The sequence below is a fragment of the Engystomops pustulosus genome, chromosome 1, assembly GCF_040894005.1.
Source record: "Engystomops pustulosus chromosome 1, aEngPut4.maternal, whole genome shotgun sequence".
Taxonomy (NCBI): domain Eukaryota; kingdom Metazoa; phylum Chordata; class Amphibia; order Anura; family Leptodactylidae; genus Engystomops; species Engystomops pustulosus.
In genome coordinates, this window is record NC_092411.1 from 237,221,627 (window position 1) to 237,238,451 (window position 16,825).

General features: G+C 36.2%; 1 protein-coding gene across 4 annotated transcripts in view; it reads left to right on the forward strand.

Moving 5' to 3' along the window:
- The window catches only part of TTC29 (tetratricopeptide repeat domain 29), a 157,661-nt gene extending 142,138 nt beyond the window's left edge, over positions 1-15,523 (forward strand). For all 4 annotated transcript variants that reach the window (XM_072121677.1, XM_072121704.1, XM_072121686.1 and 1 more), the window contains one exon: positions 15,377-15,523. In XM_072121677.1, the coding sequence (XP_071977778.1) occupies positions 15,377-15,504 (128 nt within the window). In that variant the 3' untranslated portion in view covers positions 15,505-15,523. The remainder of the gene's footprint in view (positions 1-15,376) is intronic.
- The last annotated feature ends 1,302 nt before the right edge of the window (positions 15,524-16,825 follow it).

Genomic DNA, 16,825 nt, shown 5'->3' on the forward strand with positions numbered 1-16,825 from the left:
TGCAGATGTGACATCCATATTCAGACTAAAGGAACAAAAAGGAAATATACCTGGTGTTACCTAAAGAGAATAAAGTGATGATGCTAAATTATAATGCTATTACGAATAGAATATTATTTACATGGTTCTATATAGCTTATTTAGCTTTATTTATTCTATATAGCCTATTATCTTTTATTGATTGTGCCTTTCATTATTATGTTTTCTCTTTTTTTTTCTTTTTGCAATCTGGAATATATAATAATCAGGGTTAATCATTTTAGATTTTTAGGATACTGGATTAAAGGAATTATATTTATGGTTGCTAACTTTAAAAAAAAGTGTATTCATTCTCTGTGATAGGCTACGCAAGGCTTCTGAATAAATGTTTCACTTAAGTAAAGCTGAACTTGTTTCTGAATATTGGTGGTGGTTAGCTCTAGGCGAACACAGTTACTTTGCTTCCCTAAGGGCATTTGATCATTGGTGTACTTAACTCTAGCCATTCTTGAAATCTGGCCTGAAGTCAGAAGAGTTCCAGTAACATTTCAGTAATGCAATATCATCATTGCTAAAGTACACTGTGCTACTCAGCCTCGGCAAGCCTTAATACCTGATTAAAATTACATCTTTTCAATATTATTCCATCACTGCCCCATATTCGAAGCACTGGATTCCACGGCTGGAGGCTTTAATCAAGCACAGATCTATAAGTGATTAGATTGACCGCTATGTGTGATTTTTGAGTTTTGAACGAGATTTAATAGACTGTAAAGTTCATTCCTCTTTATATGAATTAAAATATTTGAAGAATATATGCTGCTACAATAGCAGAACTCTAGTGTGCGGGAGGGAGGATTGCCATAATAAGGCTTGCTTTAAATAGTGCAATGTGATACAAAATTACAACTACTGCAGATAGTGAATGACTCAGCTTTTACCAACATTGACTTATAAAGCATCAACGCATCTGGATTATCTGCTTGGATTGATAGACAGTACAGAACATTCCTTTAGTAGTCAACTTTTCAGTTTAGTCTTCACCATCTCAAAATCTTTAAAGATTTGCATGTTGTAGTTAAAAAATCTGTAAAATTTCAGGAATAATATACAATATACCGAAGTAGCCACTCAACTCAACTGCAGCAGTGACCCATCTCAGCTTCTGATTGAGCAGCTTTGGCGTAACTAGAGTCCTCTGGGCCCTGAAGCAAAATTCTGTATGGGCCCTTCCTCTCATTAAGCCCTCCCTCTCATTAAGCCCTCCCTCTCATTAAGCCCTCCCTCTCATTAAACCCAAGTCTCCTAAATGTTCCAAGGTAGCTGACACATTATATAAAAAATCCACTACATAAGCCTAAGTGCCCCGCTTCTTTTTTTCTAAGTGCCCCTTTTTTGCATTTTGCCCATTTTCTCTTCCAGGTGCCCCTCATTATTTTGCCATGTGCCCCCTATATTTTATGCTAAGTGTCCCTTTTTTATGAAAAGTGTCCCCTTCTTTACCACGTGCCCCATCCCCATTTGCAAACTCACAGTACAGGTTACAAAAAAAAAAAATAAAATGTACTCACATATGCGTATGATACAAACACACACATATGTATAATACAGTACAGACACATTCATATACAGCTAACCCCATTGAATTTTTATTGGGCCATCTAAGCTTGTTAATGAAAAAAAATCTCAGCCCTATAACCCCTTTAAGTATGAAACTTTCACTTTGCCTTGTACTACTGCAGTGGTGTTCAGCTCAGTCTCTTGCGCTGTCATTTTTTCACCTGTATACCATAAAATTAACACGTGTTATAGTCTTAATCACATCTACGATATGATTACACCTTAAAATTGTGCCAGCAGAGGGAATCCTCTGGTGTCATCATCAAGAAACTGCAGCCAAACACATAAATAAGTGTTTCATAAATTAAATGCCCAAGGCATCATTTCAGTCAATAGATCCCTTGTTGTTGGGAAGTGCATTTGGGCTGATATTGAATACATTAAACAATGTTAATGGTAGAAGATACAGTGAATAATTATAGGAAGTAGTATAAATTAATATAATAATATATTAACCCTGTGGTATATATTAATAAAATATACATAGTATGTATATAATCATTGGCCTAACAAGGAGAGGCAGGGAGGTTTCTGTATGGGGCCCTTGTTCCCACTTAAAAGATATACTTATTTCCATACTCACTCATGCGAGTTACAATCACACAATTATACACTCATGCACACACATATGGAGCATATACATATGCATACAGTGCCATATATAAACGTACAGCATATATACACACTTACAGTATATATACCCACCATACAGCAAATACACAACACAGATAAAGAATATATACATATATATATATATATATATATATATATATATATATATATAGTGGTTCCCGACTTACGACCCCTAGTTAAAGATGGACCCCTCTGCCCACTGTGACCTCTGGTGAAGCTCTCTGGAAGCTTTACTATAGTCCCAGACTGCAAAGATCAGCTGTATTGATAATCCACTGGGGCAAAAACATTTTTGTCTGGATCTACAATTTTAAAATAAACAGTTTCGACTTACATACAAATTCAACTTACGAACAATCCTATCCTTCCTTGGAACCTATCTTGTATGTTCCCCGGGGACTGCTCCCCTGTATATAATATATATTAAAATTCAACTGTATTACAATATATTGACTGTGCGGTGTTTCCTCTGGAGTCGGTGCCTATTACAGATCATGCTATGACAGCAATGGGAGACTAGGAGCTGGCTGTCAAAGAAACAGATCACCCACCACCCCTGTGATGGTGGGAGACCTAAAAAGATTTAAAAAGATTTTCTTCACAATTTTTAACATAAATTTATGTGTTATGGGACCCGCTTTAAACTCAGATTTATATTGATTTTGCAGCCATGAAAAGCAATTGACGTTTTATTGGTGGTTGATAAGTCATGTCCTATTTTGTTTAACACAATCCTTCAAAGTTAGGCCCATTCCACACTTGCGAGTGTGATGCGATGAACTCGCATCACACTTGCAACGCAAGCATGTCAGTTCACTCCCGCGGTGCAGCGTTCGGGCCGTGCGTTCCCGGCAGCTTGCGTTGCGAGTGTGATGCGAGTTCATCGCATCACACTCGCAAGTGTGGAACGGGCCTTAAAGTCCCAGGAAACCCCCCTTTAAAAGACACCTAAGGGGTCGCTTTAAGACAATTCTCTACATTTACATTGTCTGCTTTAAATTATTATCTTGTGACTGAAAAGAAAACAAAACCGTTTCTTTTATAAAACTCTTCATTGTATTTTAAGTGCTGCACAATTGTTGATAAACAATATGATATAGTACCATAACAAAAGACTGCCATAATAAATTCAGCCAGTGATAATAAATATTCAGCTACAGGTAATTATCAGATTTAATAGCATTTTTCAGCACGAGCCTTTACTTGACATGCAGAAAATACTATTACATTACCCTGCATAGATACATTGTTATGACATGCAATAACTACTTGAATATAAAGGGGATTAATAATTTAAAAGGTGTTAACAAATTAGGGCCATCATTAAAACTAGACTTTGAAGCACTCGGTAGAAAAATCAGTCCAAGATAGTGCTAAGCTCTTATGATAAAGAATTACTGCATTAATTCTGCAAAGTGAACTTATTGCTCCTATTCGTCTCCAGGTCCCTGGAGCATTAAGAGACAGAAAGAATGATATGATCACTGTATTCCTCTGCACAACACCTCGCATATTTTCATCACCAGTTCACAGCCGTACTTGACTATGCCGAGGAAGGAAACAGATCCGCACGTCATGTGTCTTTTGTTTTTCTTCTGTGTTCTGACGTGCAATTATTGTTTGCTTTGTTGTATCAAAAAGACTGCAAGAGAACCTAATGTTGTGTTGACATCCCAGTCTCCTTCTTTATAGATGGGACTTGCTTTAAAATTTAGGCTCAGATATCATTTCTTAAATTTATATTCAAGCCAATATGTGAGTCAGCTGTCATCCTATACCTTGTAAGTATATAAAGGATTCATTTCCTTTTATTTTAAGAACAAGTTTGGATCTTCACGTAAAAATGAATCAGTTATGTTGGCCCCAACTATTTCAAACTATATTTTTGGGGTTTAGTGGCTTTGTTTTCTGTGATGGATAAAAAAAATCTTTTAAACAAGGTGCCTTATCATCCAATCGAGAATATGGGAGTGTTTTGGCTCCACAATGTGCCCACCGACTGGGGTCTGGGTGTCTTATTTCCTGTAACGATCTGATCTGCTCTTAGTCAATACCCTTATACCTTGATTACCCCCTCCCAGAACACCATCTGGCCTTAAAGATGAGTCTTGATTTTAAGAGCTCAGTAATTGACTTGCAGTTAACTGTCTATATTCTTATCCAGGCATCTCTATGTGATAGCACCACTCCTGACCTCTACTGACTATCGCCCCTCCCTAACGGCAACAACGATTTCTGGCCAATGGACTTTCATGTGGACACTACCCATCTTACATATCCACGTCTCTCCCTACTTGTTTTATTGCTATGATGTTAAAATAGCTAAATGTTTGAAAGAAAAACACTATTGAATTGAAACTGCTAACTAGTAGAGTTGGCAATAGGCCTTACCCCACAGTTACAGGTGTACATGAAGGAAAAAAATCAGGTTTACACAAATACATTCTTCATGTTCTTGTTGGCTAAAAGAACATGTTATTTAGAGAGTTAGTCTATGTGGGGGCAGACCAAGGTGTACAAGGGACCCAACATGACTTACATGGGGGAGCTTATTGATAGAAACAGCTGTTTGATGGGGGAAACAAAAAAGACGCCTAAGCGTTTCCGTCTATGGATGTTTTATAAAACATGAGTGAATGTTATGTCACAATAGAGGGGCTGCCTGCAGAATCTTATGGGAATAGAGGAATCTCTATCTTAGTTAAGGGAGGGGGAAGGCAGAAAATCCTCTTCCTCCCCATGCCCTGCTAAGTAATTCTTTTCCACTCCCCAACACATTGAAACATCTGAAACAAAACATTTTTGGCAAAAATTTCCATTACATTTGCCATTGGAGTCGAAGTTATTGTTCCAGCCTTTATGTTTCAGTTCTTTAATAACATTATGGAAAGATTTCTATTGTTTCAGCATTAACAAATACAGTAATTAAGTCTAAATGTATCTAAAGGCTTTTTGTTTTCCCCAATAAAAGAAGTGCATTTTCCTGTGCAAAAGGGAGGCTTTGATAAATAACCTCTTCAGATCTTGTTTTATATCTCATTGCAAATCATGTTCAGTGTTTAACCACTAGGCAACAGACCATTAATTCAAATGACAGCCGTGTTCTAGAGTCCACCCAGGCAACTAATTGCAAAAGTATCTCAAAAGTGATATATTCTGCAACATTTCTATACACAGCGGCATCGCCACCACACTAGTATAAATGTAGAGGGAACAACTACTATATGGTTTGTCAACTTTGTATACTTTACTTCAACAAAACAACATACTACTTCTTTTTACTTGCCACCATGGGACATAATTCTCTGTAAATCCAAGTTCCAACTAGATATTACCAAATATGAGCACAGAACTGTTTTTTTCTGCCTATGGATAACATGGTACAACATAAATAAGTAAAGACCTCTTACACAACACATGACATGGTGTCATATTCTGTTACATTTGGCAGAATTACCTGGTATGGCCTGCCATAGCTTAATCCTAAACAGAAAAATCCACCAGGATTAGGATAATATGTGCTGCTGTGTGCCCAAGGCTAAATGGAAGTGGTGTGTCAACAACCCTCCAGCTAAAATGGATTCCATAGGCAAGGAATAATAATTTTACAATAGATATTATTGTTTTAAAAGTTTACATGAGAGACAGTCTAACAAGTGCAAGTGTAAAAATATATTTAAAATAGTTGGGATTTTTGTTGCAAAAATATTTCCAGCCATTTTGTCACCAAATAAGTCCCACAGAAAAAAGGGATTTCACTGTAAACTAAGAAGCCCAGCCAACCTAACATTCTAACAAGCTAACATTCATAATTAGTTTTTATACAATTTTTAAAAAAAATTGCCCTACAAAATAATCGTCGACAGTAAAAACTGAAGGGGAAAAGCAAAACGGTGACAGTCTCAAGTTGCCAAACAGACGTTTGGTTTAGTTACTTTAGGTCATAACTGATTATTGACCTACTTTTAAAAGATTTTTCAAGCCTTTATTTTATTTATACCGGCCGGCATAATCGCTGTAGGCCGTAGCTAACTTACTGTCCCTTCTCCATCCATTGAACTGCATTTTGCTGGTCTTGTACTCAATGTGCAAAGCAATGGGGGAGATTTATTAGAAGTGTCTGGGAGCAGAACTGTTCTGGCAACCAATCAGATCTCTGCTTTCATTAAAACACAGCTTTTTATAAAATTAAAGCTGAGCTCTGATTGGTTTCCATGGACAATTAGAACAGTTTTACCTCAGAAACTTCTGAGGTAAATCTCTCCCGATGTGCTCAATTCCTTATCTTGGGGCTCCACAGCTTCCAAAAATAGTGGATAAAAATGCTCCTATTGCAAAGGAAGAAATCTTTATTATAGGTAATTTGTAAATACATGCAAAAGCCTATGATATGCTCTTATTTTCCATTGTCATACGTGACCTAGACAGTTTGACATTTAGGATTTTGGAAAAAGTCAGAAATATCCTACATTTGAGAAGTGGTCAACACAAGGATTTATTTTTGTCTTGGATTTTATTTAAGGGCAAATTTTTTTGACTTTTTTTGTAATCCAGAATCAGGTTGACCGCCCTACATTTGTGTTTATGTTAGAAAATGTAAATGAACACATTTCAGGACAGGCCTTCACAATATGTTGCCATTGTATAAATAAGTAATAAGTGAATCTAGGAATGTTCACAGCAGCAGAAGATGAGTGTCTGATCTTACGGAAGGCTGTGACCTGTCAACTCAAGTGATTGTATAAGTGAAAACCATGTGGTGAAGGGTTATGCATTCACTCAGGAAGCCACGATTTACGAGTCATAAGAGCAACTGGACTAGTTTTTACCATTGCCAAACAAATTATAATATACTGGTGCAACACTTTAACACATACTATATGATGGAGTATTTTGTCATCACCTTGATAAAAATTGCTTGATCTCGTAAAAGTAGAATGTCCTGTAGCTGTAACATTTACATAAACATGATCCCATAAATGAAATACACGCATGGATCTTGTTTTTCTTTCATAAACTCAGTGTAAGGTTTTGTTAGGTTCTTTTTCTTTATCTTATAGATCAGGCATATTGTTTGTAGCACAAACATATATTTGAGTACGAAGACGTTGGCAATTTATTCCTTTGTACTTTGTTCTTTTAAAAGTAGACGCAGAAAAAATGTTGTTTGTAATACCTTGTTGTTTTTTAATACAAGATGTCCTGCTGTTTTTGAGTCTTTTATTGTCTTTTATACATGTTCTTCGGTTAGCTAACTCCAACATTTCTATTATTCAAGTTGGTGAAATTATAATAACAAAGACGATGAATATCTTCAGAATGCGGCACTTAAAAGTAAAGCTGGAAGTCTAATAAAAGTAAATGGAGCAACAGGCACATTTTCTTTCTATGCACCGTAGGTTGTTATCGGACTTCAAGCAAGGCTCACAGGATCAATTGAGGCCGAGATTTGATCACTTGAGTTGACAGGTCACAGCCTACTGTAAGATCAGACACTCATTTTCCAGATTCCTAGATTCACTTTTTACTTATTTACACAATGCCAACATATTATGAAAGCATGTACTGAAAAATATTCATTTACATTTTCTCACCTGATCACAAATGTAGGGCAGCCAACCTGATTCTGGATTACAAAAAGAATGTCAGAGGACATTCAACCTTAAAAAAAATCCAAGGAAAATAGAAATCCTTGGGTTGATCTCTTCTTAATTGTATAATATTTCATAGTTTTTCACAAAATCCTAAATGACAAATTTGCTAATATACTATGTAGGATGTATGATGGAAAATATCCAACTCCTTCATTAATATTAATAATTATAATAGTAAAGTATATTACTGGCATTTTACCTTTTTACCAAAAAAACCTAAAACATAGACTTTTTTTTACAATAGGGAATTCTTTTGCCACTACAGCCAGTCCCCTACTTAAGGACACCCGACTTACAGCCGACCCCTAGTTAAAGATGGGCCTCTATGCCCACTGTAACCTTTGGTTAAGCTCTCTGAATGCTTTACTTTAGTCCCAGACTGCAATGATCAGCTGTAAAGTGTTTGTAGTAAAGATTTACTGATAATCCTTGGTCCCATTACAACTAAAAATATTGGAACTCCAATATAGTTTACACTATAGGCAAGGAATTGAGCACATTTCTTTGCATGTAGAGTACAAGGCCAAGAGGACTTGTGATCCCCTGTTCTGCTGATCACAGGGGATTTTATGCCAGCGCATTTAGGGTCCTTTATGGGATATTTAACGTTTTATAGGGGTTATCAAAACAGATCAGAAAATATTCGGATTTGGTGCTCGTAAACCAACAAATAGATTTGCTTTTCTCTGGTACTGATTCCTTCCAGTTCTATTTTTGATGCATTAATTTGGGATTGTGAATGTTGAATATTGTATACTTGTGAACAGATTTAATTAAAAGTTACTGAAAACTACAGCAGAGACCTTGAACAGAAACCTTGAAAATAGTAAAATAAATCATATATTTCGCACTTACATAACATTTTATTACACAGTAATTATTGATATAAAATCTATTTTTGTTTATCTGGTATGGCTGATACAACTGCCATGACTCCTGCTGATCTTCAGAAATTTGCCATTATATGGATAGAAAATACATTTAGATGGACCATTGGGTTTAATGTTGAATTAGAGTCTGATGGCCTTAATACATGGCATCAAATGTAGATGAGTTCAAATATATTTTTTCAGAATTTTGTATTGCTATCCCAGCTTTTGCTTGTACTTTAATTCCGAAAGGCAGAGGCCTTTCTTTCTTCCATTCTTTGTCAGTAACATGTTTGAAGACGGCCTTAATTGACAAAGTCTCCGTAGGGAGAATTGTTACTTCCTGATTCTAGTCGGTATCCTTTCACACAGCAAAACTAGTTCCTACACAGTACTGAGGAGACCCAACCAGGTCAAAACAGGGCTGTCTACAGTAGGGAATCTATCTCTTCTTGAATAGATATACTGTTGGACTTTAATCTCACATCATGCCATTAGTCATGCTTGATTTTAAGGGTTAGCAAAAAAAAGCAATGTTTTCCTTGTCCTATCCTGGAAAATGTATTTGCATATTTTCCAGAAAGGGGTGTGCTCAGTCATACTTGGAAGGGGTTGACTCATTTTATAAGCTTAATCATCTTAAACTTATATCACAGTCTACCTGGTCCTTTTCTTTTTATTGTCCTCTGTTTCATTTGTGTTGATGAAGAACATATTCACAAAATATTTTGCGGAAAAAAGCTCCCTGCGTCGGTAAACTATGGCTCTTGTGAATTGTACAGCTCTTATGTTCGCATCCTTTTATAAAACTTTTTGGAAACTACTTATATCACAGTCTAATTCATTTACAAATGTAAAAAACTAAAATTGCCAGACAACCACTATTACATATCATACCAAAGAGGACCAGTGTTTATAAACCTACATTATCTCATCCTTATTTCATCACAATGTTGTAAATAGAATAGAAATAAGATACACCAAGCCTTTGCTGTTTTTTTTTGAGTGAATAAAGCAGTAACAGAAACAGGAATTCTAAACTGTAGAAAGCTAAGTCAGGTAGACTCGGAAACCAAGGGCAATGTGTACATCTCAGTGCTGCGTGATGTTGTCTCAGTTCAAGTTAAGTTTTACTGTCAGGTTTAATTTGTGCTGTTTCACTGAAACCACCTCTGTCCCTGATCAATGAGCCATTTAGTGGCATTCTGTATATAGAATTGCTATTATGAAGATCTTATTGTATTTCAACAAACCATTTTGCCATTAGAGATTTCGACTGAGCCAGCTTAGCACCTGTTATATAAATGAGGGCTTAGTTTGTGTATTGCATCTAAAAGTCATTCCAAAGCCTTCATTCCACTGCATCACATCGACACAGATCTGTATTGATTTTCTCTCCAACAGTTTTTGGCAATTATATTTATTTGGAGGATTTGCATCAAAATTGCAAATAATACGTTGTTGAAGTGTTCTTCTACAAACACATGAGGCAAATATATCCTCTCATACAAAAATCAATGAGTTGAGTTTGTTCCTTTCCATTCCAAAATAGCTTGGGAATAGACCCTTACACATGTATTTATATAAACTTAAAGCTCTCCAGATTATTTACATGAGATGTTTGTGCCGCATATATACGTGCTGTTTCTCAATGTTTTTACCTTAAATAGCCATTCCACCTTCAATCATCTCTTGTCTTGTCATTGTGGCAAATCACAAGATGTAATGGTGGTGTCATTGAACTCTTGAACCCTTCAGATCTAAAGAAAGATTCCCCAAACTGGGAATTCTCATGCTCATTCTTGTCACATTTTTACATTGTTTTTACATTTCTGGGTGGATTTTTTAGTTCATTAATAGTGATAAATATATAGCCAATATAGAAAGAAATAGTTCCTGTCATTGGCACCATTTTTTGAATATATTTGTAATAGGAAGCCAATATTAGGAATTGCGGTTATATTGGTTGTCAGTCATATTAAAACGTATTACGAATAGTATATAATAACATTATGCCAGTTAGTAACAAATCAAAAAGTTAAAATAATTGGGTTTTGCATCCTGCTGTCAAAATAAAGTAAAAACAATTAATAAACGTTAACTATTTGAATGACTTGTAAATAATGAGTTTTATGTTTAAGGTTTTAGTGTAGCCATTTTATTTGCAAATAAATACTATATTTTTTTATGATTTTTACCACTTGACATGTTTACATTATTTTGTATTATTTTGTGGTTACTGAGGCCCAGTACACAGCTGCATTAGAGGCTTCTATTATGCTCTCCATAATAGGAGAGCGTAACAAAACCTAAATCCCATTAGTAGGACAATATGCATGGGGACCCTTCCATCACTGTTTTGCAGGTTCTCTCCACCAGCTGTTTTCTCCCTCTTATTTTTGGATGTATACCCTCTCAATCAGCTACTTGTTGAGTGGTTATATTGACGGTGTACGTGTCTACGTGGCATATTGAATAATTGAATAATCCATAATGTGATTACCAGTGTGACTCACCCTCCTGTGCACCACAGGTTCTTATTGGTTTGTGTGGCTGATTTGTAAAAAGCTTGGTTTTGGGAGGATTTGGAGTTTCCAGCTGTAAACACAGGTACTGGGCCATTGTATGCACATGTATGCACATTTTAAATGTTTTAACTATTTTTCTGTCATTTTTGATACATATTCTAATCAAAATCATTTTGTTTTGTACAATTGTGGGTCATAAGTGGACCCAAACTTTAAGTTGCCAGGAAATTGACATGGCTTTAATTGGCCAGGGGTCACTACTAGCCTGGCCACTCACAGCCATGAGTAGTAGGTAGGGGCCTCAATTAGTTAGATTGGCTGCAGAACTACCAAACCAGTGATATATCCAGGTTGTGTGGGACGCACCCGAGCCCCGGGCCCAAACCTAAAATGAAATCGTGCTCATCTCTAGTCATTAGCACATTTCTTTTGTCTATGGGTTAGAAATGAAAATAGATGGTGAATGGAAAGTTCCCAGTAGACTTCAAAGGACCTTCCATTACACTTCTTTCATTTATATCGATCAAACTAGATATCCCTATTTTGTTTTATAAATATGGGTCTTAGAATGACAAAATGTAACATGTTTATAATCAAGATTATAAAATGTCCTTAAAATAAATGCGCTGCAAAAATGCATTTAATCAATTAATCATACTAATATTATTATAATGATTATAATAATTTTATGCAGGCCAGAGCTGGATTTATCCCTTTGTGATTGGTAGGGTTGTTACACACAGTTACATGTCACCTTTTATTAAAATAAATGACCTTTACATAGTATAAGCAAGAGTTAACTCCAGTGACAGATACTAGCACAGTTGAAATGTCTTAGATTTCTGAAGATGTTCCACCACCATATGATTCACAAAATAATGTAACAGCTCATCAGCTCAAGACAAGCTCAGGTCATGTTTTGTGATGAGCAGCTCTCTCTCTCAGACAGATGTGGAAGAAAAGGAATGCTCTGTCTTTGAATATTAGATCACAAACAGCTGTCAAGTACACTGAATTTAAAAGTTGGAGTCTTCAGCTCGGGTGATGATCATGCCAGTCATGATGCAGCCATTCCTACCTTTGGGAAACTTTCTCCTAGTTCACAGGTCTGTGTAGAGATAAATAAGAGACTTATTAGGTGTTAGCTATGATTAGCAATGATGTATAGAAAGTAACTATAAGTAACTGAAAGTTTCTGTAACTTCATTTACTAGTTTTTCTATTTACTGGTCATCTGTCATTCTGGCTATTATGCATGGGAAACGTAGCCCTACACACCAGGCATTGAAATTCTGAGAAGGAGACCCAGTTAATCATGGCCATTAGCCCTAGCGTGCCTAAACAATATGTATTTTAGCTCACACATTAAGACTTCTTTAAGTTGAATGGGAACTGTAATAGAAGTGGTTTTCGTAGCAAAATCAGTATTGAGCGTTACATGGGATGTGTTATCTCATTATAGGAATGCCTTGCCAATGTTCACTAAGCATAAACAGAAAAAAAGGAAAGATAAAGAGTAGTGGGAAGACTCTAAAGATTCTCAAAGGGGGTCTACCACCTCCACCAAGCGTTATAATTTGCATGTACCATGTTGTACAGAATTGCATTTTGCCATTTCCAAGATATTCCCAGATTAAACCATGTGCTAATGAGGAAGTTGGTGCACCAAAGTTATCAGCATCCAGAGAACCACTATTCCCACCAATTCCCTCTTCTTCCACTCCCGCCCCATGCTTCTCACAAGAAATATCTTCTAGGTAACAGAATAGTTTAAAAAAGTCTTTTCAGAGACTAGTAAACATATGACCCAATGATTGTTACGTGTAGCTGTCGATGGATGCCTCCTTAAGTGCTCTTCATCAGTGGATTGGTATGAAGGTGGCAATAAACATTAGATATTCATAAGCCAAAGAGAGTACCCAGAGAGTATAATGGACAAATGTATAACTTTTGACTATACAAACAATAATATTTTTCTGATGAAATGGAACTACCCTCCTTCCATAGGTTGGAGATCCAGTTTTCTTATGTATAAATCTATATTATATGAGGCATCTAATATATAATAATGCATTAAAATACAGGGCCCCCTCTCACAGGTCAAGTTGCATTTTATCCATATGGCAATAAAGTTATCAAGTCTATTGTTTAACAATGCAGTCAGATGTTTCATTTTGCCAAGCTCCTGTATTTTAATGCATTATTCTATATTAGATTCCTCATATAATATAGACTTATCCACAAGAATACTGGATCTCCAACTTGTGGAACGAGGGCTACTTCACATTTCAGTTACTGGTTTTCTTCTCTATATCAAAGGTTGTTGCACTATGTGCCGAGCATTCCTCTGTATCAGCCGCCTTCCTAATGGCAAATAATGTACCTCTGCATTTTGCCATTGAGACAAATCATTTTAGTTGGGGCAGATGTTTGCCTTTTAGGAAAAGCCAGCATTTGTATACAAAGAGAAATAAAAGAAATATGCTTAACTTCTTGATTTTTGTGATGGTGCTTCATCTCCATTTGTTCTGGTCAAGTTGGATGGTAAAGGATGACGTCTTGAGGATTGTGCATGCCCAATCCCTGCCCTCAGTTGTCATGTTGGTGTACATGAGCATACATGGTTGCCATTAGAATAAGATTTCCATGGACCTGGGATTACAATTATCATATTATTTCTACATATTCATTTATAGTCTTTTCTATATTAAGTAGAATTATACATTTTAAGCTGTTCAAAGGTATGAAGTAAACTATAATTTTTGAATACTAAGTATAGCTTACTCACTGGAAAGACACTTTGCCTCAGGCTCCAGCATAGCCAGCTCATTACCTTGATTTAAATTGATGTAAACATATATTTTATCCATTTTTAGCAACATTGTATTCTATATTTCAACTGTTTAGCCTAGTTTAAAGTAGATGTGTTCAGTGTCTGACAATGCTAGCTCATATAGCTAATGGAATAGTAGCCTGCAGGATCTGCGCGTCTATGTAGCGTAATGTAATGAGCGCTTGTGATGATATTGGAAAGTAATAGCTCTAGCTTTACATAGTAACATATACTCTAATTTAACATGATAAAGCCCCCAATCTTTATTTCTCTTTTCTATACTCCTTGTGAGATAAGTGCAAGCCACTACACTGCTACAGTGCATTTGTATAAAGAAAAAGATTGAGAAGGGCACCTGGCACAGCCCAAATGATGAATAGGGAAGCTGATCTCAAAACTTTAATGTGTAAAGGGCCAGAACAAATAGAGGAACTATTATGACTGTCCCAATGGGGCCAACACTTACATTCAAATATAAGGCTATACATTTTAGCAGAGTTATTTATTAACATAACATTTTATTTGCTCTAAATATCTATTTTAGCCAAGCTTTTATTTGTTGCTGCTGCAGTTTTCTGACTTCATCTTTCAATGACGTTCATGTGTTTCAATCCATGACAGATTTATGTAGTATTTTGTTTTTGAAATAGCTTAAGTAAGGCTTGTTTGCTTAAAGGAAACCTACCATCAGGAATCTATGTATTAAAGTAGATCCGATGTTAGGTTCCTACTAAAACCCTAATCCCTAAACTTCAATTACACTTCCTAGCCAGATCTAAACACTATCTAACTAATATGCAATTTTTTGGCAGAGGCTACTGGGGTGGAGTAGCCTCTCTTGGCTGTGGCAGCCTATGTTTTTCACAGGCATCCTGTGTGAAAATAATTTCTCATAAATGTAGCCATGAAACGAGATGGATTTCCTCGGATAGGGCACTCTGGCAGCGGTGGCCAGACATACGCTATTGAGCCCTGCCTGACCGCCTGGACTAAGCAATCATTACCACAGGACGGCTGTGGGGCATGCAGGAACTCTCCAACATTTCATATACAAAAACCTTTTGTTTCTTTGGGCAATCCCTCCAACAGAGGTGGTTGTATCCAAGAACATTGTCTTGTTTCTAAGGGACGATATGACTACATTTATGAGAAATTATCTTCAAACAGGAACATTTTCTTAATAACATCTAATTGAAGCTTGGACACCCATGTTTGAAGCATTTAATCATATTAACAATTATATTTCTTGTGTCTTTGCAGCCAGCTTGGCTTCTATCGAGGCTAATTCATCCAAATCGTTTGGAAATGGAGAAAACGCTGAAACGACTTTAAAGAATTCAAATGACAATGAACAAATGGTTCCTGAAGAGCAATTTGTAACACCCTAATAAAGCTAATGGTTAAGCACTTCAGAATTTACCTATTATTAACTCCTTTTTTTTTTGGTAAAATTCTTCAACTTCCCTTGAGATAATGCCAAATCACCCCCTTCTACTGTATAACTATGCATTCTGCTGATCCTCCGTTATATGTTGTATGAATAAATTGACATCTAGGGGTGTTCTTTAACAATCTAGACACAGTTGTTTCAAAATATTCAGCAGGAATAACAGAGAACCACAATGTAAGATAAGACCAGTTTAAAAAGTGACTTTTTACTCATTTATTAATTAGCTTTATCCCAAAAGATAAAAAAAATTCTGTTATTTTACTGTAAAATGCCAAATTCATGTATAGTTTAATCACCACTTATTACTTATTATTGTTTCATTAAGGCTGCATTCACTCCACCATAGGGGGACGTACATAAGCTAGCGACCGTACACACGTCCCCCACAGACCGGCAATGGGCGCACGGAGCGATATGGTGCAGCACACAAGGGGCACGGTAACACTCCATACCCGGGGAAAAGATAGGACATGTCACCATGCATCCCAATGGAGAGGGGAGGGGTCACCACTCCTCCTCTCAATCGCGTCGGTGGGCATACGTTCATGTGAAGCCTTATCCATTTAGATAAGGTCAAATATGATATAGGCATTTATCCTAATCAAAATTCAGATGTCATAATATATATCAAAGGTCTTTAACACAACTTAGAACTTAGTGTATTATTTTGATGGGATCATTCATCCAAGTGAAATTCCATAATAAAGTCACTTCAGGCTTTTAACAGAATTTGTGGGACTTCAAAGGGGTATTCCCGTTTTATTTTTATGATAAAAATTATACAATTTTCCAATATACTTTCTTTACCAATTCCTCACAGTTTTCTAGATCTCTGCTTGCTTTCATTCCATAGATAGCTTCTATGTTTACTTCCAGTGGGCTGAAATCTGACACAGGTGGTTGCCTCTTTATATCACAGGGAGTAATCATAACTGTGTTTTATAACGATTTCTGTCCAAGGGAAGTAAGCATAGAAGCTTTCTATAGAAGGACAACAAGCAGAGATCTATAAAACCATGAGGAATTGATACAGAAAGTATATTGGAATATTGTATAAGTTTTTATAATACACAAACAATAACATTCATTTGCTGTAATGGGAATACCCCTTTAAGTATATCATTTTATAATAATAAATATGTTTATATAACTTTGATTTTTAAAGGTATTTTAAGTATAGGACTAGTTGTGCAGATCTAAGCTATATCCCATATAACAGTGGTGGCGAACCTATGGCACGGGTGCCAGAGGTGGCACTC